General features: G+C 37.3%; 1 protein-coding gene across 3 annotated transcripts in view; it reads right to left on the reverse strand.

The window, feature by feature from the left end:
* Positions 1–1,786: 1,786 nt before the first annotated feature.
* HYCC1 (hyccin PI4KA lipid kinase complex subunit 1) overlaps positions 1,787–15,611 on the reverse strand; it is a 76,481-nt gene continuing 62,656 nt past the window's right edge. For 2 of the 3 annotated variants that reach the window (XM_056118186.1, XM_056118185.1), the window contains exon 11: positions 1,787–3,337. In XM_056118186.1, coding sequence (XP_055974161.1) covers positions 2,763–3,337 — 575 coding nt within the window. In that variant the 3' untranslated portion in view covers positions 1,787–2,762. Of the gene's footprint in view, positions 3,338–4,102; positions 4,396–15,611 lie in introns of all 3 variants that reach the window. The other variant, XM_056118187.1, reaches the window with a different exon arrangement.

Genomic DNA, 15,611 nt, shown 5'->3' on the forward strand with positions numbered 1-15,611 from the left:
TAAAATAGCTTATAAAAAATTTCATAGCTAATTCTTAAAATAGTGGCCAAGGTGGCATAAAGGAATCTTTCTGTAACATAATTTCATAATTCAGAAAATCAATTGTAGCCTAGTTTCAGAATTGTTCCACTAAGAAAACTTTCAGAGATTTTAAAAAGGAAGATATTCTTGTAGATTTGGTGTGCAATGTATAAAGGGTGGCAGCCCTTTTGGATTTAAAATTACAGGCATTGACAGTTCTGATTCAGTTTACAAAAGAATTTTTAACAGAATCAAATTTCTATTTTCAAAAGAAAAATACAAAATGTTAGATTTTCACTGTAAAGGTATATGAGAATCATTAAACGTCTAGAAATAGCCAAGCATCAATGTTATTAAAATTGATTAGTTGCTAAAGACAAAGGTTACAATAATCTAGTATATAATATACTTGATCTTGGGTGGTGGGAGCACTGAGAAATTTAAATATTAATATAAATAATTTATTTGCACCCTTTTATTCTCAAACCTTAACAAGCATAAAAATTGCTTGAGAATCTTGTTCAAATGCAAATTCTGATTCAATAAATCTGGCTGAGTTCAAAATTGCTTGTCATTTGACGTCAATGCCACTAAGTGGTCCTTGGACCTCATAAGTGACAAAGACCAAGATGTATCATCATTATTGTCATTATATTTTATTATTTACCACTAAAATATGATCTCTTGTTGCCAGCTAGTTCTACAGGATTTTCTAATCATATCACCTTGCTTAAAATACAAATCCTTTAAATAAGTTCTTAAGTCTCTTGATATTGTTAGTAACTATGCCTAGGGGAAAATTCTTTATTAAAGAATTACAAAAAGATAGTAAGAAATTCACAGTGACGTTTTACAAATGGTTTCAGTTGTGCACAGGATTCCTATTAAATTAATAGAACATCAACTTTTACTGGTTGCTTTAGGTGGCTTTTTATTAATCGCAATTTGTGCCAATAAACTCTATAATATTACTGGAAGTAAACAAATCAAATTTCTTTATGTTATAAAACATAATTTTATTCGGGGCAATGAATAAAAATGACTTTGTGCTCTTTGAGAAAATTGATTTAAAATGGAAGGGGGGCTTGGGGTGGTGGATGTGTTAGTGGTAGAGCGCATGTTCTGCATGTCTGAAGCCCTAAAGGGACAGATCCCAGCAGTCTGCTCCCACCACTGACTGATCAAAATAAATGGCAGACAAAGCAGTCATGGGCAAAGCTGCATTCCACATGTAAGTACTTTCGTATTGTCCAAGACCTACACATTTTTCACATACATGAGCTCTGTCTAAACATGTACAAGAGGACAGGAAGCATTTTCAGTGTGATCACAGAGATGGTGAATAAAACAAAACAAAACAAAAAATGTGTCCTAACAGGTAGGGAGCTCTGCTGGCCTTTCTCCCAGCTGACATACTGGGGTTTCTCATTCATATTCTGAACAATGAATTAAAAATACTAGATTCTCAGACTAGCTGTAATGTCCACTGAATAGCAAACTTCAGAGTTTAACATCTCTCAGAGGTCAAAGTTCCGTACAGCTACATTCAAATTTGTTTAGCGAGATTGCCCTTGATATCCTTCATTTGGGGCAACTACATAATTTTTCTATCATAATAAAAACATTTAAAACAGGCCTATTCACCAAACAAGAAACCCACTTGATTTTTTTCATGTTTCACAATTTTTACTTTAAGAACATGATCATAAAAAAACAACATTGGCTAGTTTATAAATGACCCTTGTCCATATTTCATTTATTTACTATCATAACTTTTACCTAGATAAAAGTTTACCTTATTTCCTTCATTTGCAGACATATAATTCAACGTTATATAGCTGACACTGGGGCCTTGAGAGCTGCCGAAGCTCTACAATGATTTTCAGGAACTCTTCAATGATGGGTAGTCTGAATTACGGAAAGTCAAACTAACTAGGATTTCTGACGCCCAGCAGCAGAAATAGGTCAGTTTTATGGCCTATTACATCTTAAGAATTAAAAGGGATTTTTACTTGCCAAATCCAGGTCAAACAGTTCAAAGCAACATACCTATGCATAATCTGATTTTTCATATCAATGATTAGTCTAGGTACTGGGTTAGCAGGAGCTTTCCAGCATCTATAAAAACTCTTTTAACCTTAAAGATGATCTGGTGATAAATACTTGTATCAGGCACTTTCTATACACATCATTTTAGTTTTTCAGGTGCCTATTTTTCAGCCTGGCTTGAAAAACCGCCAACTGCAAACTTCTTGGAGTTGTACCTCTGCCTCATTTAAAAAACAGTTCCCATACATGGAGATTCTCTTTTTTACTCTGAAGACCAACATATAGCTACCAAAATAGCAGTATTTGGGGCTCTGGGTTGTCTGTCTTCTTTTTTTCCCTCTTCTTTCTCTTCTTTCTTTTTTTAAATGTCACAACCTTACATGATATTTAACCCATCTGATCAGACAATCCATCAAAATGTATTATTATACTGACAATCTTTAGGGTAACACAACGACAAGAAAAAAATGACTGAATTAAGGGGGTAAGAGGGTAGAAACACACTTAAGAAATCATAAAACCATATCGTAACTACAACCTAGACATTATTTCCTTCATCAAGTCCAGGAAGCCTTCAGCTATTAAGACATCAGGGCTCCTGTCAGAAACAGGGATCAAAGACCCTGAGAACTTTCATAAAGAAGCAAAGTTGTAATTCCAGAGGCTCTGATTAGGAGAGAATCAATTACAAATTAATCTGTGGACAGAGTAATGCTAATACTAGGAGGTCTCTGCTGACCTGATGGATGTTTCATTGGAAGTTCAGTCCTTTCTGAAACATAAATAAGTTTTTCTTCTTGGAGACTACAAGCGGAAAACCTATTGGCATCTGTCCCAACCCCACAGCCAACGGTAGATGATGGGTTGTGTGGGACAGTGACACCACTGACTTGTTCAAAGGATTTGCTAAACACAGTCGCGGCAGTCTTAGCCAAACTGTGGCTACTAGGTTTAGGCAGGGACTGGCTGGTTGTCAGGGTAAGTCTCTTCAAAGAGAGAAGCTCGAGATTCTCACTTTGGGCTCTCTGGGTCTGTTTTCGAGCAAAATGATCTTTGCAAAACTCCCCTGCAGTCTCTTTTTCTTTTCCTCCAGTTTTGCTTCCTCCTGACCGCCTCTGAGTCTTTCCTATACTTGTCTTGTTATTAGAATTGTGACTACTGTTTGATAAACCCGACTGGCTGGTACTAGACGCAGCCCTCAAATAAAATCCCTCGTCAACTTCAGATATCTCCATCAGTTCTTCTTGACCTGTTAATTCTGTATTTCCTAAACAAAGAAATAACAAAGATTAATTAACATTAAAATTTTTAAGCAATTTTGTTCAATGATTAATACCAAATCACTTTAACTTAAGTAATTAAACTTTGATGTTATTACATAAAGCAACAGATTATAGAACAGAGCCAAAATCAAAACATTCTATAAAATGCAAACATAGTTCATTGGGATTAAATGTTAATTTAGAGTGCATTAAACACAAAGCATGCCATAAACCACATCCCACTGTGATTTTAGAAAGAGTTCTCTTACTTTTCATGCATAAAATCAGAAATAATTAGGAAAAATACCACCCAGAAAAACTGGTGGCAATCTCTCCCTTAATAGTAAAACAGTATAAATTCAAAGTTCTTACCAAGAACTTTAAAAAAATGATACTAAGAGATGTTAAAGATTTTTTTAAAGATTGCATTTTGCTTTCTAGATTATTTTACTAAGATTAAAAAAAAGGACAATAAATTTCAAACTTGTTAAATGCTTATGTATCAAAGATGATAAAAATTCAGAATGGGAAAATAACCTTAGATCTCAAAACACAAGCAAAAAATTATTTTAAAAGCAATTTTCTGCCTCAGTCTTCATAACAATTTATTCAGAGATGATATAGGTATGACCATTCAAAGAGCATTAGAAGTCATTGAGAAACTGTGGTGCATAATTCATGCATTTTGATTATTAGATGACATGCAAAATTTGTGTGATTGTGCAACTGTTGCTTCAAACATGCAGCAGTGGCCCTCTGCCATGAGATACCTTGGGGTGCAGCTATAAAGTGCTCTGCTAAAACTGCACTCTGCCAGGTGAGTTTATTCCATCCTCCATCATTTTTCTTACAGATTTTTGCCTCCTGATCTCTGGCAAGCCTTTGCTCTCAGTTCTAGGATCTGTGGCTTCCTGCACACCCTGTATATGCTGAGCATCAATCTCTCCTAGTGTTCTGCCTTTTTCCCCATTCCCGGTTCTCTCTCCGGCCACATTTGTGACACTAATCTCAGGAATGACAAGGATGCCCAATTCAGTAGTATCATTATTGTTGTCAGGTTGCTCTAGAATTGAAGATGATAAGACAAAATGATGGCTGAAAACAAAACAAAACAAAAATGCGAAACAAGAAAAACAAAAGATCCAAAACAAATATTGGACAACTGAATGTTATGAATTAAACCAAACATTTCCTGAATTGCAATTTCCATACATTACAATACTCTTGACAGTACTGGACGGTCACATGTTTGAATTTTAAATGACAATGAAAAAACTCACAGAGCATCAGTTGCTATCCGGCTTCTCCCCCACCCGCCCCCTACATATTTGACATGAACCCTGAAGCAATACTTAAAATAAAACCAAACAGAATTCCTGTTGCTTTGAAGATACTTTGTGGCCACCTGAACTTATGGGAAGCCTTAGGAAAATCTCCAAGGATGTAGGGCCCAAACTCTAGCTCTTCTCAATGTGAGAAATCAAGCCACGCCATCCTTTGTGCACATAACATTCTATTTTTAATTAGATTGTTTTGAGCTAACTTAATAAACCATGATATTAGAACAATGTTTATTACTTTATAATACCATGGCTAGTAATGCTACAGGTAGTTCTGTTTCATACACCGTCTTAAATATTAGTAAATATAACATGTTATAACTAAATCTATTCCTACAGACTCCAGTGATTCCACAAATTTAGTTTCATTTGCAACAGTTCTTCCTTTTTTCTTTTTTGGGTCATACCCGGTGACACACAGGGGTTACTCCTGGTTCTGCATGCAGGAATTACCCCTGGTGGTGCTCAGGGGACCATATGGGATGCTGGGAATCGAACCTGGGTCGGCCGCCTGCAAGGCAAACACCCTACCCATTGTGCTATTGCTCCAGCCCCAGTTCTTCCTTTTTTGACCCTGGAAAAAATAAATTTGGAAAAACAAACTGTCTGTTGGCCTTTCTTTTGAAAATGGCCATTGTAAAAGAAACAAAGGAATGAACTGCCTAACTAGTTAATACCTGTAGTCATTTTATTCTGTGTCTTAAATCACAAAGGCATAGTTTTACTTAAAGCTGTCAAGGAAATATCTGTGAAAAACATAACATGACTATATCATGAGTCAGTAATGAAACTTAAAGTTCAAAACAACAGAAGACTATGTAAACGGCATATACATGGCTTTACAAACATAGACTATGCAATTTCAAAAGTTTTTCATGGTAAGATGATCAGGCTCTCACTAATGATACCTATGAAACAGCAACACTCCCAAGAGCCTCAGACTCTGCAGAGAGCATTCCTATCACCTAGGTACTCCTGCTGCCTGGCTCTCACCTTAAACTTCTCACTCAATTAGTATATGTTATGATCCAGGCACTGGGATTTTTAAAAGTTCCCAGGTAACTAATTTGCAAGTTTGAGAACCACTGTTTAATTCTTTCCAATTTAAAAAGCTTAAACGTTTTAGTTGCCGTGGGTATTCCAAATCCAGAAGCAGTATTCACTTCTGGAGATCTCAAATCTTCACATGATCCTGGCTGGTAAGGATTATTTGACTGGTATTATTTGGTGCTTCGTAAGATTGAGACTAAATGACAAATTTCTTTCCTAGACAGACGTGCTGGACACATACCATGGTGCTTCTTGGGGTTTGATAACAAAGGTTTAATGAGATTATAAAGTCCCAACCAAGCTACTATCCATTGCTAACAGCTGTTTTTCAAGTGAGGGCAAGTAAAACCTTACTGAAGCAAACGCCAGAGGCCACTGCAACTGAGAGTAAAACCAGGATGGCACTTTCATGACAGCAACATCTGACCACTTAACATTCTGGAAGCAGTGTGTGCAAAAGATAAACTGTGGAAATGAGTCAGACATAACAAAACCAACGAACATTAAAATTTAACAAAACTTTGAAAGATAAGCATAGGTTGCCCAGTTCAAGAGAAAACAATAACACATTGAAAAACACTAAGTAGGTTTTTTTTTTTGAGAACTTTCACATCCATTATTCAATTATATACCCCAAACAATGAGTTGCTGAATCTCTGAAACAGGCAATTTTATTTCCATTTACATAAAAGGAAACTGAAGTCCAAAGTAAGCTACACAGTGATCACCAGAGAGGGAGCTAAAATGGCAAAATCTTTCATTTCAAATGTCCATTTTTAACAAACAATAAATTCTAACTCTTCAATTCTTTAGTCAGTTTGAGTTAAATGTCCTCTAATATCCTCAAATTAGGATTGTTTGGTAATAAAGATTTGTAATTTTAGGGGAAAAACACCTTTAAAATTATAAGAAAATGGTTACAGAAAGCAGCACCAGGCGATGTATTGCTTATTACCATGCTTACAGAGATAGTGGTAAAGATCCACAGATCAAAAAGCAACAACATTTTAAAATTATTACATTATAAATGGCAAGTAGAAAAATAAGATCATGCTTTCCAGAGCACAACTTCTGTACTGATTCATGTATGTTAGCACTCAAAAATGACCCAAATGGGCAGGTTTCAAAAGGATTATTCAATTCGTCAAAAGCATGTAATTCTGTGCAGAGCTAGAGATTACAATAAACATAACTCTCCAGAAAGTTGAGAGTAAAGAGAAAAGTTTACTCTCTCTGAAAGTTTGGAGAAAGATGCAAACTATATTTGTTGAATGATCTTGCACTCTATTATCTTCCCAACTTCTTCCTTTGAATGGCTCTGTTGACCCAATAATGCATTATTTGGGACCTGCAATGCTCCTCCCAAATAGTTACAGTGTTCAATTTTTTTTTCACTTTTAAAGAAAACAAACAACCCCCCCCCCCCCAAAAAAAAAAAAACCAACCCCACAGGTTTTGTTTTGGGTTTGGGGTGACAACTGGCTATGCTGGGGGCTATTTTGGCTCATTGTTCATGGGTTATTTTCACTAATGCCAGCAATGAATCTGGGGTTCCCTCATGCAAAGCATGTGGTCAGTCATCTCCCAGGCCCAATTTCCTTCTTTCACCTCTTTTCTCAAAGATTTCCCTCTGTGAAGCCTTCCTTGATCATCCCACAGTTTTAATATTTCCATGCACAACCTCATGCCTACATTATCTTAACATTAATCACTCACCAGTCTACAGTCATTTATTTTGTCTACTAGATATCTGTACTCCCACTAGGCCAAGGTTTCTCATTGGTCACTACTATACACACAGGGCTGGAGCGATAGCACAGCCGGTAGGGCGTTTCTCTTACAAGTGGTCAACATGGCCGACCCGAGTTCGAGTCCTCCGCCCCTCTCGGAGAGCCCGGCAAGCTACCGAGAGTATCTCGCCCGCACGGCAGGGCCTGGCAAGCTCCCCGTGGCGTATTCGATATGCCAAACACAGTAACAACAAAGTCTCCAATGGAGACATTACTGGGCCCGCTCGAGCAAATCGACGAACAACGGGAGGGCCTCAAACCTAAAAACCTAAATTTCCAAATTTGTTCTCAAAGGCACTCAAATTTCTCCCTACAAAATTTCTTGAGGCTTTGAGGAGGGGAAAAGAGTGAACAGATTGCAAGTATCTTTAAAACATCACAAAAATCTGGGATTTCTCTCGTGCAATTTTATGATCACAAATATTCATTATGTCACTCATTTTTTTAATGCAATTTTGGCGTCACACATACAAGCATAGGAGGTATGTGCTTTATCACTGAACCACAGCCTATTTTCAAAAAACACTGTCTTAGCATTAGCTTTTATTTTTTTTTAGTAGTTGATCTAGTTTCTAAAAGTTGTATTTTTAATAAAGGAATAATCTACTAATTCATATTATCTAATTCATAACTCTATATTCACACTACTTTATGAGCTTTATAAAGATATTTGGTTATGACACCAAACATTTAGAAATTCATTTGCAAAATAAGCTAAAGCTTGAAAAATAAGTTTAACTATACCTTAAGTATCTGCATAATTTTTGACATTATAAAAATAATTAGAGTAAACATCAAGAGGTCACATTTATACTTTACAAATTGCAAAGCAAAGTTGAACTAATTTAAATATCATAAAATATCTGAATAAATTAACACACTTTATTAATTTTATTTTTGTAATTCACTCTATTTAATAAAAAATACTATATACATATTCATTAAACCACTCACTGCAGCATTATTTATAACAGCAAATAGATATAAATTATTTAACATAGTGAAATAAAAAATTGGTTAAGTAAAATGGTTAAGTAAAAAATTGGTAAAATATTAAGTTAATGTGGTTGTATGTAGCATTAAAAAATTAGTTTTTTTATGTAGGAGTACTGCTATTAAAAATTAGTTTTATTGGGAAAAGTTGTCCAAGGTTAGCAAGGTGTAGATAAAAATATCAAAAAAAATTATAAAGAGGATAAAACTATGGAAAATATATACATATGGGAAAAAATTAAAATGATAACTGTAAATATTGCATTGTTCGCCCTACACAGTTTACTATCATTATTACATAGTTTTCTATGAATAGCGAATCGATATTCTATAATACAGTTAACCAAAAATTCCATCTTTTGGAGTCAAATAGTACAGAGGATAAGGTTCTAGCCTTGTACATGGCAGACCCTAGTTCAAAAACAGTCACCTGATTGTACGGTGATATGTTATGTAAGTGTCAAAGTACTGAACTTAAAGGCTAAGAAAAAATACCAAAAATAAAATTGCTACTATTATATGAAATACTTATATTTTTATTATTTGGGGGGACAACCCAAGTGGTGCTCATTTCACTTGAGAGTCATTTCCAGTGATACTGGCTATCCGGTCTGGAGGTTCAACGTGAGGGTCTGAGTATGTACTGTCAGTCCAGCTCTGCGGTGCTCAGGACACTGGGGCCATCCCAGTGGGGCTCAGGAGCATCAGAGCCACACCCGGAGGTGGTGGGGGGGCCACATGGTGCTGGGGATCAAAGCTGAATGGGCCCGGATACTTATACCTTTCTGTTGATACTATACTCAAAACTAAACAAATTATCTTAAATCTATACAATTCAAAAAGGTATAGTTTCATAAAAGAGTAATTAAACACAGGATCAATTAAATAGCAAACCACCTAATTAAAAATACCAAAAACACAATCATGTATAGCTAATAAATTTCCTGTAATTTCCTGTACTCCCGTTGTTCATCGATTTGCTCAAGCGGGCCCAGTAACGTCTCCATTGGAGATTTTGTTGTTACTGTGTCTGGCATATCGAATACGTCACGGTAGCTTGCCAGGCTCTGCCGTGCGGGCGAGATACTCTCGGTAGCTTGCCGGGCTCTCCGAGAGGGGCGGAGGAATCGAACTTGGGTCGGCCATGTTGGCTGCGTGCAAGGCAAACGCCCTACCCGCTGTGCTATCGCTCTAGCCCCATAGCTAATGAAACAAATTCTATTTTTAAATGGTTTTGGGATCACATCCAGTGGTATCAGGTGTTGTCCTCTGATGGTACCAGGAGACCCCAAGGTTCCAGGGATTGAACTCGTGCCTCCAGCATACAAAGCATGTACACTTGCCCTTTGGGCCATCTCCCAAGCCCCATAAATAGTTTTAAGTTAATGATCAGCCTTTATGCTGTCTTCTATTGTGTTACCAAATACCTTCCACTCATCTCATTATATACTAAGGGAAAAAACGGTGGGGAGTAATAAAGAACTTAAATCTCACTAGATAAGACTTGTACTAGATAACTGACAAAAAAAAAGCATTCATTATTTGCAACCATAACTTAACTAGGGAACCTTTATAAAAGGAAGAAATGATATTTTGACTTTTAAAAGAGACAAGAAAAGCTGGTTAGACTTTACAAGTTCAGATAATTTTTTTAAAAAGTAAAAGAGTGAATCATGGTAGTGACTGTAGGGAGAAGGAATGAAAAAGGACAAGGAAAACCAGTATAGATTATACAATAGAATACATATACAATATAATTATACAAAAGTAGCAGAGAATCATTCAGGGATTTAGGTAAAAACTCTTACACATGAAATGGTAATGTTGAAGAGTACATTAGAGGTAACTTTTAAAAATGATAGAAATTAAAGCATAATTGTAAAGAAGTATACTGTATAGTTTTTCAAGGAAAATAAACCCTAAAAAACTAAATTTTCAGTATTGGTTTTAAAAATCAAAAGATTTTGCTCGATCATTGTACAACTCATTGTACAACTGAACCTCATGGTGTTTTACTAATAAAAATTAAAAAAAATAAAGATTTTGTTTTTCAGTATGTTTTTATCTTACTTTCTTCATTAGAATTTTCATTTTGACTCGTTTTATGGTTATAGTACACTCTTTCTTATTGAATCCATTTTGATAGTCATCTTATGATGCTTCTTTAATTGCATTTTACCCTTTTCACTTTCTCTAAATTCCTGTCAGCCCTCAATCTATAGATGGTGACTAGAAAGTCTAGGTTTAAAAAATATGCACTAAGTGAAACACAGTCTAAAAGAATTAAGTGTATAAATAAAACCCATTAATTCTAAAAACATGACCCTTAAAATCCCAAAGTAGCAATTCTACATTGTAATTTTATCTTCCAAACATATGTAGTAACACAAAAATGGTGAAGTCATAAACGATGGCCACTCAATATCTCTAATGCAAACCACAACACCCTAAAGGAAAGAGAGAGCAAAAGGGAATGCCCTGCCACAAAGACAGGGAGGGGTGGGGGGATCGGGTGGGGGGGTGGGAGGGCTACTAGGATCAATGGTGGTGGAGAATGGGCACTGGTGGAGGGATGTGTACTTGATCATTGTATAACTGAAACCCAAGCACAAAAGTTTGTAAGTCTACAACTGTACCTCAGGGTGTTTCACTAGTAAAGTAAAATAAATAAATGGTGAAGTCATTAAAAAAACCCCAAGGTTTATTGTAGGGTAACATTGGTTTGTCCTTTCTGCCTTGCCACAAGGAGCTTAGGTTTATTTGGTTACTCCCATCACAGTGCTCCCATTCCTCTGTGTTTATTTGTAGCTTTTTTCTTTGTGCTCTGCTTCCTCAATGGGTCAATCACCTTTATCTCCTAATCAGACTCTGTTAACTTGAAAATATTGCCTTTCTCTTCTCCTTAAGTCCTTTGCATAGTTAATTCAGAGCAATGTCCTTTTTGTATAGACACAAGAAGACAGTTAATGCTACGCTTTTGTTACTTGGGAGTTAACTGACTCCAAATGATATTCACTCCTGGGCATGTTTTCTTGACTTAAGTCTCAATTGTCCTTACTTCCTAGCACTCAAATGCAGGGTCCCAATGAGGGACTGGAGGGACCCAGAGCAAGCTGTGAGCTACCCTGGCATTGAAATGGGCCAGGCCAAAGGGCCATGATAATAACTATAAGTTAAGAGCATGATCATGGACAAATTCTGTCATAATACATAAGGTAACAACTAGATTAGGACCCTGCTTGGGTTAGAAAACTAATCTGGCCTCGTTTCCTCCTTCATCCGCCCATCGCACTGGCCATCCTGGGTGGGGAAGCAGCACAAGACCACTGAATGCAGGTGGTGAGAGAGAGCTGCAGGGTTCCCAGTTGCTTGGTAATTACACAGTTTATACACCGGGTTTGAAATGATGAAAACACAGTATCAAGTTATTTCATGAAAATAAAACATTAAAATATGTAAGATCAGGCAAATACACTATTAGGTTTTAAATATGTCTCTCAAAAACAATACCTCAGCTGAAAACAACCTTTCTTTTGAAAAATCATCCCATTTGGTTGAGATGAGTTCATTCTATCTGGTTAAATACAAGGCCTCTCAGGTACAGGAGATTACAACTTGGGGAGGATGTGGGGAGAAGGTGGTTAGAGGCTCTATGGGAACTTTCCACTCAGGTTTGCTGTGAATCTAGAACTGTTCTAAAAAGTCAAGTCTAATTTCTGAAAAAGTCAAATAAAATTCTAGAAACATGGTATTGCTATTCAACAATATTAAAGATATGAAAATGTTAAAGCTAAAGAAAAATTTTAGATTCCAAATGAGTATTTCCCATTAAAACAGAAGCAAACTCTGGGGAATTTAAAGAAAAGAATGACAGACTGGTGAAGCTTCAGATAATCCTGAAATGGAGCGATAGCACAGCAGGTAGGGCGTCTGCCTTGCACGCAGCCAACATGGCCGACCCGAGTTCGATTCCTCCGCCCCTCTCAGAGAGCCCGGCAAGCTACCAAGAGTATTCGATATGCCAGATACAGTAACAACAAAGTCTCCAATGGAGACGTTACTGGGCCCGCTCGAGCAAATCAATGATCAACGGCAGGGCCTTTACTTTACTTTACTTACTTTCTGGAAGTGTGCAACAGAAAGTAAAGATGGGTCAAAAGTGTTCAAAAGTAATTTTTTAAATGGTATGTGTGTGGGAGGCTGGAGCACAGTGGGTAGGGCATTTGCTCTGCACAAGGCTGACCCAGGTTCGATTCCCAGAATCCCATATAGTCCCCCGAGCACTGCCAGGAGTAATTCCTGAATGCACGAGTCAGGAGTAACCTCTGTGAAATGCCTGGTGTGACCCAAAAAGAAAAAAGAAAATGGTATGTGTGTCCTGCTGCTAAGGTTTCCACAACAAATGCAAGAAAAAGTGTCTTTGCCCTTTCAGTCTGATGGTGGCGGCACTGAACATATGAAAGAATAGCACTGTAGCACTGTTCATTGATTTGCTCGAGCGGGTACCAGTAACGTCTTCATTGTGAGACTTGTTACAGTTTTTGGCATATTGAATACACCACTGGGAGCTTGCCAGACTATGCCATGTGGGCGGGATACTCTCAGTAGCTTGCCTGGCTCTCCGAGAGGGATGGAGGAATCGAACCCGGATCGGCCACGTGCAAGGCAAACACCCTACCTGCTGTGCTATCACTCCAGCCGATATGGAAGAATACAAGGAGAAAAGCAACGTCTGCAACTCAGAGACCAGACAGTATGAGCAAAATTGCTCCAGAGAAGCATCTAAAATAACTCAGTTTTTTAAAAAAATAAAAATACTGTGCAGACTGGGGCTGGAGCAATAACACAGCGGGTAAGGCATTTGCCTTGCACGCAGCCAACATGGCCGACCCGAGTTCGATTCCTCCACCCCTCTCGGAGAGCCTGGCAAGCTACCGAGAGTATCGAGCCCACCAGCAAAGCCTGGAAAGCTACCCGTGACGCATTGGATATGCCAAACACAGTAACAACAAAGTCTCACGATGGAGACGTTACTGGGCCCGCTTGAGAAAATCGATGAACAATGGGAGGACAGTGACAGTGACTGTGCAGATTATTACTGTGAAAATAATTGAGATTTTCCTGCAGCAGGGGGAAAGAATACATGTCATTGCTGCAACTTAATATTTTTGTTTGCATACTAAATAACTGTTAAGACTCAATGCAAACAGATGCACATGTTCAAATGGCTTAATTATCCACATTGCTTAATGATGAAAAAAAAATGGAAGGAAAAGTGAAAAACTTAAATTCTGCTTGCCTACTCAGTGACTCTTTTCCCTCTTCTCACAAAGATCAGGGAAAAGGAAGATTAAGGACAGGTCATAAAAAGAGCCAAAAAGAGAGAGAGAGAGAGAGAGAAAAAAAGGGGGGACGAGACCTAAAAAATTTAAAAAAAGACAAATTATTTGCCTCTTTCACATCACTGACAGTACCAAAAAAGGAGAAAAGGATAGAAAAAGTACATGCCTTCAAGTTCACATTTCCTGTTCCTTCTTCCCTAACCTCACTGCTACCACCTTAAGAGGTACACATTCCTATTTCCCTATATGACACCATTTGGGTATGCAAAAGAAATTCCTTCTCTTGATCAAATTGGTGTGGTGGGGGAGAGGTAGGAATATAGTAGAATGAGAAAAGTCATTTGCAATTACACCGTGTATTTTGTGGCTTCTTTTTTCTTCCTTTTTTTTTTCAAGGTTTTGTTTTGGGGTTTTTTATTCTTTCTTTCTTTCTTTCTTTCTTTCTTTCTTTCTTTCTTTCTTTCTTTCTTTTGTATGGGGCTACAACTGATGGTGCACAGAACATACTCCTGTCTCTGTGCTGAGCATAAAAATCACAGGGACCACACATGGCAATGCTCAGGAGACCATTTATGATGCCAGGGATCAAATCAGAATTAGCCACATGCAGGTCTTAACTATAATTCTGGTCCTTATAATAGTGTTATGTTTTGTTTTTTAGTCATAAACTAACTCTGTAGCCTAGGTTTTTTTTTTTGAACTGTGGGTATCAACCATGTATGAAGTCATTTATCTAAAAGTGGGGGTAGTAAAAAAATCATAAAAATTTGTTTCAAAATATTTATGATTTATGATCGGTAAATATTTGAGGTGTATGGCTATTCTATATATCTATATACTTGAGGGTGCATAAAAGTTTCTCAGGCAAAAAGGAACTGCAAGTAGGAAAAGTAAAAAAGACTGATCTTATAGTACTAAGTTTTAGAAACATTGTGGAAAAAGTTTTTTTGTGTGTGTCACCCTGGAATCTACAAGTCCTTTAATATTATTTCTGTAAAACTTAATGTTTTAGGTAAACCAAATTTTGTCATGATTTATATGTTATATATAAACTTTATATATATTTGTGTGTGTAAATTTAATTTAAAACTACAACTTGAGAACCAACTATATATTTAAGGAATATCTTTCTTTAAGCCAGAGAGAAAGCACAGTGGGTAGGTTGCTTGTTTGGCACACATCTGACCCCGTTTGATCACTGGTACCTCAGATGGTACCCTAAGCTCTGTCAGGAGTGATTTCTGAGCACAGAGCCAGGAGCGAGCCTTGATTGAGCCCAGCAGGGTGTGGCTCAAAATATAAAATGACAAAGAGAAAGAAATATCTTTCTTCTTCACAAAAAGCCAATGTTGGCTATAGTGCCCAGAACTATAGCAGGGTGTGCAAGGAAGCATAGAACCACAAAGATGGAAAACAGAAAGGTGTTCAATTCAGCAGGTATAATGGAAAATGCTGCTCTAGCCAGGAAAGTCAAGATTACTCTCAAAAGGGAAAATGCAACATAGCTGTAGACACAAATGAGTGACTTAGACCAGGTATAGTTTATTCGTTTACTTATTGTTGGGGCCACCGCTGCCGGGGTGTGCCCCACTTGGCCCTGGGACTCAGAGCCTGCAGCAGCAGGAAGATGCTGGGGGTCCACTTGGGGCTGTTTATTCAGTGCTGGGGACCATCCTCCTTGCCCAGATGAAGAATATTTGAGTCCACTGGACAAGAGAATCACATTAAGACAAGATGGGGAATAAGACCAAGCTGTATTCTGTA

Source organism: Sorex fumeus, unplaced genomic scaffold (genome assembly GCF_029834395.1).
Source record: "Sorex fumeus unplaced genomic scaffold, SorFum_2.1 ptg000037l, whole genome shotgun sequence".
NCBI lineage: Eukaryota > Metazoa > Chordata > Mammalia > Eulipotyphla > Soricidae > Sorex > Sorex fumeus.